The sequence below is a fragment of the Acomys minous genome, assembly GCF_964271855.1.
Source record: "Acomys minous genome assembly, chromosome: 15".
NCBI lineage: Eukaryota > Metazoa > Chordata > Mammalia > Rodentia > Muridae > Acomys > Acomys minous.
The window spans coordinates 67,406,130-67,418,751 of record NC_140497.1 but is presented as its reverse complement, the minus strand read 5'-3'; the positions used below and the strand labels follow the sequence as shown (position 1 = coordinate 67,418,751).

Sequence of the window (12,622 nt, the reverse complement as noted above, 5' to 3'; positions counted from 1 at the left end):
TTTTTCTGAGAAATGTATTGGGGAACAAATAGTATAGGGTTCGCTACTTTGAGTCATTCTCTAATTTTTTACTTCTAAATGTCTCTCATCATCTGGACATTCAGCCTAGAATAATTAAAGCTCCTAAAATACAGAAACCTGATAGAGAGAGTATGGATCTACCTTACTTATGAAAAGTTTTAATTTGAAGCCCATTACTTTCTGCAATGAATAAATGGCTAATTCTGGAAGGAATGATCTCTCTGTATCTCAAGCATTTTCTTTTGTTTGTTTTGATTATTATTGTGAGTGTGTGTGTGTGTGTGTGTGTGTGTGTGTGTGTGTGTTTCATGTCACAGCACCCAGGTGAACATCAGTGTACAGGATTGTGTAATTGGTTTCTCCTTCCATATTTAAGTGACTTTCAGGGATTCAACTCAGATCACTAGGTTTGCCCAGGAAACACCTTTATCATCTGAGCATGTCACCAATCAACAAAAGCCTAAGATTTTCAAATATAATGTAAAATAAGAAAAGTATATTAACAGCAAAATGCTCTTAGGCCAGTGTAAATTAAGTACGAAATGTATTTTGCTAGCTTTTTCCTTTTATTCCTATCTGAGCCCATGCTATGATAGCATCCACATTCACTGAGTGCTCTCTCTCTCTCTCTCTCTCTCTCTCTCTCTCTCTCTCTCTCTCTCTCTCTCTCTGTCTCTCTCTCTGTCTCTCTCTCTCTCTCTCTTTCTCTCTCTCTCTGTGTCTCTCTCTCTGTCTCTCTCTGTCTCTGTCTCTCTCTGTCTCTCTATCCCTCTGTCTGTCTGTCTCTCTGTCTGTCTGTCTGTCTGTCTGTCTCTCTCTCTCTCTCTCTCACACACACACACACACACACACACACACACACAGAGAGAGAGAGAGAGAGAGAGAGAGAGAGATATGAAGACACATGTAGATCTGTGCCTCACCATTTCCTAGGTGACCCTAGGCCCAATCAAAGGCACAAGGAAGTCTAATCATCACAGTGTACAGTGTTCTCATTTTACTTAGCTTCCATTCTGAGATGACAAGTTTGCATGATAATTTTAGAACCCTTCACATTAAAGAAAACCTTTCTTTTTTTTAATGTTTTTATAATTACATTATTCCTCTAAAGTGACCCCCAAACTCACCATTCCATAATTTTCACATATCTTCCTATTCACTGACATCCTCTTCTACCTCAAGATTACTCCATCCTCTTTATGTTAGGGAATCAGTTTGTTACTTGAACACTGCTATATCTATTCTATTTTACTTTCCAGAATCAAATCTAGGCTCCTTTGGGTAAAGTTTATTTTCATCTGGCCAGCATTAAAGTTTTAAAGCAGTTACCAGCTGAGTTTCAACAGACACCTTGAATCATCGAGCACTTGTTATATTTACTCTTTACTATTTCACTTTTGATACAAAAGTACTCATATTTACCCTAAGTGTTAGCTAGCTCACATCTCTCTTGATTTCATAGATGGTTATGTTGCTTTACTGCTTGGACCTCTGATAAAGCATGTGTCATTGCAGAGCAAAGTTGTTTAGCCCATAAGTAAAAAGCAGAAATATTGATAAAGATGGATAAGAAATAAGACAGACATTTCTTTGCCTTACCCTGATTGCTAGCTTCCCCCAGCTTCCCACTACTTGCTTTTAAGAACTAGTAATTGATTGAGCTATGAACTTGCGAGTATTTTAATCCTTTGATAAAACACAAACTTTTCATATCACTTTCATTTCCAATGTTTTTATTAAAGTTTCATCAAACTTTGACATAAAAGACTTACTTAAGGACACTTTATATCCAAATTATAACAATTAAATGATTTAAAATGTTTCTAAAACCAGAATATGACAGTGCATTGGTACTCTTTCACGTGTGTTTTCACTTCTTTATTTTATACTTTGTTAGAAATATTAATTACTACTATGTTGTATAAACAGCCATTCCTCAATACATATCAGTGACCTTTAAATGTTCATAAATACTGACCCTTGTTTAAATGAGTGGAATGTGTTTCAATGACACTAGAAATAGTGACAGTAACAGCCAACTACCCTTCCAAAAATAATGATCAGGAAAAAAAAAATGAAAATAATGAAGGGCTTCTTCAGGTATACCCCAAATAGAAGTTGCTGAAATGGGAATGTAAAATTGACTAACAGAAACAGGGTTTTCTAACATAAACAGGGTAACTTGGCTGCCACTACTTAATCCCAAATCAGAAGTGAGTGAAAGTAAAAACTAAAGAAAGTGACAGTACCTTATATACCGACTCTGAGGCAAGTTAAAAAGCAGTATCCAAGATGGCAGCGAGCAGTGTGGACCGTGTTTGAAAGCTCCAGTGAACAATTCAGGGAATTGCACAGATTTCTGAGCAGTATCTTTCTTGTGAAAATACCTGACATTTCTTAGAAGCCTCTCTGAACAATCATGTAGAGGACCTGAAACATAAAAGGACAGATGGATTTTTGATAATACTATATTTACAATTAAATGAAACCTCTACAGATACATAGTAGAAAAAAATCTTGTTTGAATTGCTAAGAGATACAGTAGCACTTATAGGTATTTAGCAAAGTCACACTTAATTTAGAAAATGTAAATTAATATTGTAAATAAATTACAGATGATTATTTGAAGTACCTACAAAGAAACAAATTGCTCATAAGTACCTTCAGGTACTTTAGAATATTTTATTAGCATGCAGACAATTAATATGCTAATTATAAATCTTACCCTTTTACTCATTAATTAAATTCCCCAAAGACTGTTATAAGACAAAGGTATCATTCAATACAAAGTGTTCATTGACTAAATGTTATATCAAAACTTCATAACCATGGCAGCACCTTTATTGCTGTTGAAATAATACTGATATTTGCATCTTACAATCAAGGTTCCTCATTTTATTGTGGTAAAATAATATCTGGTCATTAGCTTTTGTTGTTTAATTTAATTTGTTTTGGTTATTAAAAATCATTTCTACTGTTGATTATCTCTAATTCCTCTTGGAAACACCATGGTATGTGTTTTGCCATAATTTTTTTTATTGTAAAAGTGAGCAGCAGATTCTCAGTCTTTGTTAGTAATGATAATAGGTACTCTACCGTTATGACAAATATTTACAAGATGTTTTATGATACTTATTGCATGTCAAGTAGTCCTGACTAAACAAATCATGTTCAGGATGTTCATTAAAAATTGCTAGTCTTGTTGGCCGTACTTTGTGGATTTCATAGAAGATGTCAATTTATCTTAATGCTTTCTAGTTCATTAGAATGAATACATGGAATACCTCTGGAGACTCATCTTTAACACATAGCTTGCAAGAATAGAAATGAAGGGGTAGAAGTAAGGTCCTCACTCTTCAAATACTTTGTTTTCTTTTGCTTTAGCGTTCTTGTAGTATAAATTGCCATTATACGTTCAAACAATCATTTTTTTTTAATACATTTTTATTAATTTATACATATTACATCTCAGTTGTTAGCCCATCCCATGTATCCTCCCATCCCTCCCTTCCTCCCACTTCCCCCCCCTACTCCCCTCCCCTATGTCTGTGTCTGAGGGGGATCTCCTCCCCCTGAATATGCTCATACGGTATATAGCAAACCAATAGCCAACATTAAATTAAATGGAGAGATACTCAAGGAAATCCCTCTAAAATCAGGGACCAGACAAGGCTACCCACTTTCCCCATACCTCTTTAATATAGTTCTTGAAGTTCTAGCCAGAGCAATAAGACATCAAAAGGAGATCAAGGGGATCCAAATGGGAAAGGAAGAAGTAAAATTATCCCTATTTGCAGATGATATGATAGTGTATATAAGTGACCCCCAAAATTCCACCAGAGAACTCCTACAGCTGATAAACACCTTCAGCAAATTGGCAGGATACAAAATAAACTCAAAAAAGTCAGTAGCTTTCCTATATACAAATGACAAACAGGCAGAGGAAGAAATTAGAAAAATTACTCCCTTCACGATAGCCACAAGCAATATAAAATATCTAGGAATAACCCTAACCAAGCAAGTGAAGGATTTATTTGAAAAAAACTTTAAACCTCTGAAGAAAGAGATTGAAAATGACATCAGAAGATGGCGGGATCTACCATGTTCGTGGATTGGAAGAATCAACATAGTAAAAATGGCCATCTTACCAAAAGCAATTTACAGATTCAATGCAATCCCTATCAGAATACCTACTAAATATTTTGTAGATATTGAAAGAACAATTCTCAACTTCATATGGAGAAACAAAAAGCCCAGAATAGCAAAAACAATCCTTTACAATAAAAGATCCGCTGGAGGAATCTCCATACCTGATCTCAAGCTGTACTATAGAGCAACAGTAATTAAAACAGCATGGTACTGGCACAGCAATAGGCTAGTGGATCAATGGAATCGAACTGAAGACCCAGAGATGAATCCACACACATTTGCTCACCTGATTTTCGACAAAGAAGCCAAATCCATTCAATGGAAAAACGACAGCATCTTCAACAAATGGTGCTGGTCTAACTGGATGTCTACATGTAGAAAAATGCAATTAGACCCCTATTTGTCACCATGCACAAAACTCAAGTCCAAGTGGATTAAAGACCTCAACTTAAAACCACAGACATTAACCCAGTTAGAGGAAAAAGTGGGGAAGAGTCTGGAACTCATAGGCACAGGAGACAACTTCCTGAACAGAACACCAACAGCCCAGGCCTTAACATCAACAATTAATAAATGGGACCTCATGAGGCTGAGAAGCTTCTGTAAGGCTGGTGACACTGTCAAGAGAACAAAGCGACAGCCTACAGACTGGGAAAAGATCATCACCGACTCTTCATCTGACAAAGGTCTAATATCCAAAATATATAAAGAACTTAAGAAATTAAACACCACCAAACCAAATAACCCAATAGAGAAATGGGGCGCAGAGCTAAACAGAGAATTCTCAACAGAGGAATATCAAATGGCTGAGAAACACTTAAAGAAATGCTCGACCTCCTTAGTCATCAGAGAAATGCAAATCAAAACGACACTGAGATTCCATCTTACACCCATCAGAATGGCTAAGATCAATAACTCAACTGACACCTCATGCTGGCGAGGGTGTGGAGAAAGAGGAACACTCCTGCATTGCTGGTGGGAATGCAAACTAGTACAACCACTTTGGAAAGCTATCTGGTGCTTTCTCAGAAAAATGGGAATAGGGCTTCCTCAAGACCCAGCTATTCCACTCCTTGGAATATACCCAGAGGATGTACTACCACACAACAGGGACATATGCTCAACCATGTTCATAGCTGCCTTATTCATAATAGCCAGAACTTGGAAACAACCTACGTGTCCCTCAACAGAAGAATGGATAAAGAAACTGTGGTACATTTACACTATGGAATACTACTCAGCTATTAAAAACAAGGAATTTCCAAAATTTGTGGACAAATGGATTGAACTAGAAATTGTCATAATGAGTGAGTTCACACAGAAGCAAAAAGAGCTAAATGGTATATACTCACTTATATCGAGACACTAGCCCAAGGTGTACGTCCCCATGAAAAACTGTACCTACCAGAATAATGGGTAAGAGGGGAGGACATCCTATTGAATCTTTAGGTGTGAGAAGCCTGGGAGAAAGAGGAAATGGAAGGATCCAGTGGGTCCTGGAAAACTACAGGCGAGTCTGGGCCCTGGGGTCCTCCGCAAACTGTGGCAACAGCCAAGGAAAAAATAGGCAGTAAAAACCTTGAACCCCTACCCGGACTAGCCGATGGACATTCTCCACTGTTGAGTGGAGAAGAAGATCTAACTCTCACACAAACTCTGGTGCCCCATATTTGATCATGTCCCTTGGATGGAGATGCCTGGTGGCACTCAGAGGAAAGATAATAGGTCACCAAGGAGAGACAAACAATCATTTTTAACACAATAAACTCAGTGTTTTTATTCCCGAAACTAAAATAACTGTTTTAGTTTGTATTTGCAAATTTTTCTTTAGGGTAGATTCACAGCTTCATGGTTTTAAAAAGTAAATAAAACAGTTCATTTTACCTCAGTTTACATGGTATAATCTCTATTATGCACACACACATCTGAATAATGTGCTGGAGCCTATATGTCTAAGTATGTCTAAGGGATCCTTCTCTGCTGTTTTGTTTTGATCAACTTTACACAACCTGGAAGGAGGAATGTAGATTGAGGTATTGTCTTTGTCCGGTTGACTTATGGATTTTTATGGGGCTTTTATTGATTGGTTATTGACGGGGGGATCCAGCCCTAGTCAGTTGGTGGTGCAGTCCCTAGAGTGTTAATACTGAATTCTATTAGAAAATAAATGGAACAAGCATTGAAATATGAGCCATTAAGGAGTGCTGCTCAATGGTCTCTGTTTCAGTTCCTTCTGCCTTGATTTCCTTCCATGATCTCCCTTAATGATAGATTATTTAGTATAGATCTGAAATAACCCACTTCCTCCGCAAGTGGTTTCTAATTAATGCTTCACCACAGCAACAGAAACAAACCAGGACATAGTCTTTTTAATGCTTTAAAACAAAATGAAGTTTGTTTTACCCTACTGGCTGTGTGGTGTAAATGTGGTTTAGTTGTTTTGTGTCATTTTCTTTTAAACAATGTTGGACAGAAAGAGAGCAAGTGTGAACAAAGGCTTCATGAAATACCTTAAACTTTCAGTGTGAGTGAAAGACATTATTAGAATGTGGGAAAAGAATGTGATACAAAGAACTGAGCGATAAGTGTAGAAGAATCTTAAGTCCAGTATGGTGCTGATTGATGTAGTGGTCACTGTTGACCTCTTTCTATGACCTGCTATAACTTGTTAGGAGGCCTATCTTTGGAAAACATCCTCAGCTGCATGTTACGTATTGTAATAGTGATGCAGGCACTTTGAAGGCAAAGGACTCGTAGAATTCCTGGACCAAGTTTGCAGACACCCCTGGTCACCAGTGTGAGCTGGGACCATGGCTTCTTAGTTTATTATCCCATGCCAATGAACATTAAAGGTGTGAACTCTACTGAAAGTAAACAAGGTGATGTCTGTCTGATAAATGCACTAAATTTTCTGTTATTAAGAGTGAATTTGTGCTATAGGATTGAGCCTTTCTATTTTACTAGTAAAGTGGAAAAAAATCTGTCCATAAAATTCTTTTGTGAACTGGTTCTTTTGTTGTCTTCCTTCTCATTTATCTGGTGGCGTCTAATTATTTTTCTTAAGCTCTCATGCTTAATCGTTTAAGTTGGCAGACATTTAGACTCAAGTCTTGTTTTTCTGATATAGTGTCTTGACAGTCTCTGCCTTTAAAGTATACCACCTGCTTCCCTAGATGGGAGGTATTACACTGGCACAGGTGCATGTGATCACACACACACACACACACACACACACACACACACGGAATATTCTGTTATCAAGTTTAAAACTCCAGAAGATAAATAGAAATATCTTATTTTTAAAAAGACATGTTTTTAATTATAAATCTGAAAGGCCTAAATGATTTCAGACTTGGGTAATCATTACTTTGTTATACCTCCTATCACTACTGGTGGAGTTCCAGGTGCTAAGAACTGCTAGGGATGCAGATGTGCCCCTGCTAAACCATAGAGCCCAGAAACCTTATCAGCTGCTCTTTCTAGCTCATTTGGATTTTTTTAGATTCTAAATTATCTTTAAGGCTTGAAAATATTTCCAACCCGTCTTTTCTGAAATATTCATTGATTAAGGAAAACATACGTTTACATACCACCTGGTGGTATGGTTCTCTGTGACAAATTCCTATGAATTTAAGAGGCTTGTTTGTGAAGCTATTTTAGTCACTATGTGCTTCACATAGACAGAAAATTATAACCTTGCATTTTTTAAACTAGCATGTGAATTCAAGAAGGTTTCCATCACTGAATCTTTAGAAAATATATTTTGTGGAAATTTTTAATAATTAGAATGCCCCCATGTAGTTAAATATCCAATTATATTACAATGGGAACTATTTAACAGGACAATAACATAAGAATCATGAATATAACCAATTATGCTTTGATAAAAGGGTCTATATTTTTATATTGATTAGGATATTACTGAAAGTCATTATAAATAATTACCTCAAAAGGAGTCCCAGTTGGGCTAGAGGGATGGCTCAGTGGTTAAGAACACTGGTTGTTTTTTCAGAGGTCCTGAGTTCAATTCCCAGCCACCACCTGATGGCTCATAACCATCTATAATGGGACCTGATGCCCTCTTCTGTCACCCAGCATATATGCAGATAAAGCACACATATACATACATAAAAGGAGCCCCAGTGGATCAATTTCATATTTACATATTTTTCTCTCCATTTTCAAAAAAAATCCTTTGAAATAGGACACACTATACTCACTGTTTCATGGCTGTCAATAACACGGAGAGGTTAACTTAGTCACCTATTAATCTATTCCTCTACTTAAAACATATGTCAGATAGACTCAGTAAAACACCTGTATATATGTTTAAGTGTTCCAAATTATTTTTTTTAATTATCAAAAAATAAGTGAAGAGAATTATATTTTTCAGGAATACAATTTGTAGGTTTTTTTAAAAATGGTGACTTCATGGGGTGGGAGGGATAGAGAGGAATTCATTCTAATTCCTAAGGTGTACCACTACTCATAGCTTTTATAGCTAAAAATGCTAAATAAAACATTTGTACTATTGTTAGGATCATGACGTTTTTGTTGTTGTTACAACTCTGATTATTGAAAGATAATGTCCAATCATATTTGGTTGTCATAGTATCTCTAAGCACAGTTCTAAGTGTCTCTCTGAGCCTTTTTAATGGAGACAGTTGTATATTAGAGGGAAATAATATTATTGCCATCTGTCCACTGAAACAAACTGGATAGCTTTGCCTTTTATTTGTATTTATTGAGTTTTATTGATTAAGTTGTATTGCATATGTAAAATTAATGTATATGCACATGTCCTAGATTAGTACACATAAGTAAATATGGCAATTGTTAATACCGATAATCATAAAATATTATTACCCATTGTATTTAAATTTGGAAGTAAAAGAAACAAAATCTGTGACCAAGGGGGATCGCCTCCCGACTATATGGTCGTAGGCTACCAAGCCTCATCTTGGTACAAGAGATGGGATAACAAGTTAGCTGTAACCTGAATACATTAATAAAATAAAATAAAATAATACATTGAATGGCAAAATGCAACACAATCAAGGAATTGTCTCCATCTTAAGAAAGTACCATACTCTTTAAAAAAAAATACAGGACAAAAAACAGCTCTTGCTTTCACTTTGTAGTATGCAAGCCTCCATCACAATCCATTAGCAGTATCATAAAAAAAAAAAAAATCACAAAATGACTGTTTTCACCCTATGTAGTGGCGCCTGGTTTGTAAAGTGAGTCCAGGACAGTCAAGGCCACACAGAGAAACCCTGTCTCCGAAAACTAACCCAAACCAAACCAAATGACTGTTTTCAGTAAAACAGCACATGACAGAAGTGCTGCCAGCCTGGTGTGGACCAGGAGCTAGTGTTCTTGTACCTGTAATTTGAGTGCTCACAGAGGATGAGAACGGTAGCAAGTTCCATGTATCTGATTATAATCATAGGTATCTCTGGGAGACTATGTGACATGCTAGCAAAGAACAGGAACAGTGGATCTACCGACATGATCTGAATTTTGGTTCTGCCATGAATTACTATTTGCTTTGGGAGATCTTAGGCACCCAAGACCTTGGATTCTTAGTCACAAGACAGGATTTACAGAACATTTCTGTAAATACATATATGAGTTTATATACGTATATATGTATGAGTTAATCTTTAAAATTTTTTCTATATATTATTTAATATATAATTATAAATATTTGCATTTAAAAATGTTATAAAGTCAATGTTTTTATCAAGCAAAAATCAAATACTCAGACATTTATCCGTGTTTAGAATTAATGTATCATGATGTTTTGAGAGAGAAGGAAGAGGAAGCAAGGAAATAAGACATATGGACCTGAATATTTTTGTATAAAAATCTGTTGATATTTTTTGAGGAAATATTTGTTTACTTTCCTAGGCGTTTGGAAATATAATGGAGGTTGTATGTATTCTCCTTTTTAAATTTTCATATAAAATGCAGTAGATACATTTCAAGTAAGGATCAAAATAGGAAGGTTTTTAATCATAAACCTGGGCCTGCTGGTGTATGACATAATTGCCAAATCGATTACAGTTCTCCAGAAATTACTATAAATCCTGTTCCTAAAAATAAATGGAACTAAATGCAATGAAGCACTAAATCTCTTCTTTCCTGATTTCTGCCATCAGTTTGCATGATTTCTACCAATAAAATGCATTTTATTAAATAATTTACTTTTTGTTTTCAGACTTTTACTATCAGTATTTGGAAAATTAAAAATAATTTTGAATTGTACAATGTCCCCAGAAATGTATACATTACATATAATTTATTTTTATATAACTATAATCTGAAATTATACAGTTGGGAGTGTATTTTCAACATCTAAAGATGAAAATGAAAACTAATGGTCTTCCAAAAGTTATTTTATAATCACCTACCATGACATTTTCAACAGTCTATTAGGAATTTCACTGCCATAAGTATCAGTGGGTCAAAAGGCTAAGACTTTTTTCTCACTCAACTTGAAGCCACCTGCAAAATCTGTCATTAAGTACTTCTGTCTTTACAACATAATTTTGAGAGGATTCATAAGAAAGCAAATATTTAATTTTGCACATTCTATATGCATATTATATTAGTTGAATCACTTAATTCAAATATATTGGCTCATTACGTTTCCTACTGAATAATTATTCTAAGTAAATAAAAATAGCAAGTTGGAGTAGATCTGTATATTCCGAGCTGAAAGATTTCTTAAGTTAAATGGCGCTATGAAAAAAGTTTGATTGTAAGCATGCAGGAATATATGCCTTTAAGAAGTAAAGCAGACAACCGAGTAAAATCCACAGTGTCTTTATGCTTCACTCCGTGAGTGGGATTACTTCTTTATCTTGGGATCTCTTGTTTGCTTTTCAGTTGCTGCGAATGTGGCTGTGGGAGGGCTTCTTCCCTGTGCGCTGTTGCCCATCCAAGCCTAATATGGTTAGTGTTCCCTTCCACTTCACACCTACCTGATGTCCACTTCTATGTACTACTTCCAGCATTTTCTTTTTTACTTTCCTCATCTGGATACATCTTAAGTTCGAGAAGAGTAGATGGACTGAGTAGTTGGATGGGAATCCAAAAAAGAATCCTCCTAAGTAATTTGGCAATGGATTATTTCAAATAGTGTACTATGAGTTAAGCAGTACTTATCTGTCAAGATCTGTGCTCCTTCTACAAGGCTTTCCAGTGGTTCTGATTTGAAGTAGGGATTCTAAAGAGTGTAGCATTTGTCACATTTGACATGTCACCATTTTGTTGTTCCATTTGGTAAAATCCATATCACCTATGGAAGTACAATGCTACTTCTGTCCAGGTAAATTCACCTATTTTGTCTCTGAGATCCATAGGCTGTCCATAATGTCACCACAGTCTTCTATCATCATAAGTATCATGGATGCATGTGACATCGATGAGGACACACAATGTAATTATGAATGGCATTGAATTATTTCTGATATTTGAAGTGATATTTCTATTTTGATACCACTGAAATAATAATAATAATAATAATAATAATAATAATAATAATAATAATAATAAAAATAATGGTGAAGATAATAATAATTTTAAAATCAATGTCCAAGTGGGATAACCTTAATTATTTGCAAATAAAAGAACATTTAAATGTATAGTTGGCTTATAATTTCAATATGTTTACTTGGGAAGGATAAGAGAACTCAATTCTTATATTTAAAGGGACCGTTACATCTCAGTGAGATAGACTGTCATAGAGTCTAGACATTTTTTTTTTATATTAGAGTCACAATCCTTGCATTTGTGTTCTGTTTTCACTTGTAGACAAAATTATCAAGAACAGTCAGCAGTCAGTTTAAAATTCATTGTAAGGGATTACACGGGGCCTTTATATATATATATATATATATATATATATATATATATATATATATATATATATATATATATTTGTGTGTGTGAATATTGCTTTGTAAATGAGTGCAGTTGCCCATAGAGGCCTGAAGTAGGGATTTATTGGATCATTGGAGCTACAGTTATGTATGGTTGTGTGTGGCCCAATGAGTTCTGGGAAATGAACTCAGTTTGTGTGGAGGAGGGGCAAGAGTGTTAGCCATTGACTGAAGGGTGGTATTGTAGAAGAGCTTTAATACAGCAACATGGCTACTCTAGAAGGGGATCACAGCCGAAGGCATTCTAGGTCTCCCTAATCCAGCTGAAATGACACAACTTTAATTATTCCAGATCTAATACAGACACCCCATTAGTACATACCTTTACTCACCAACAATCAAAGTAAGATTACTTTATAGAGGGAAATAGTCATGTTTAAAACTGATATCTAGTTGAGGGGCTGACAAAGTGGCAAAGCAGAGAAAAATTTTTCGGGTTGAGTCAGAGATAGGATGTGTTTGGGAGAACAAAATGGAAAAACTGGACATTTAAGATAGAGCAG

The 12,622-nt window shown here is 35.5% G+C and overlaps 1 protein-coding gene across 9 annotated transcripts in view; it reads left to right on the top strand.

The window, feature by feature from the left end:
• Positions 1–12,622, top strand: part of EPHA5 (EPH receptor A5) — a 312,460-nt gene that overhangs the window by 245,455 nt on the left and 54,383 nt on the right. For 4 of the 9 annotated variants that reach the window (XM_084758022.1, XM_084758021.1, XM_084758027.1 and 1 more), the window contains one exon: positions 11,065–11,130. The exons of the other annotated variants lie outside the window; for them this stretch is intronic. In XM_084758022.1, coding sequence (XP_084614148.1) covers positions 11,065–11,130 — 66 coding nt within the window. The remainder of the gene's footprint in view (positions 1–11,064; positions 11,131–12,622) is intronic. 9 annotated transcript variants of the gene reach the window in all.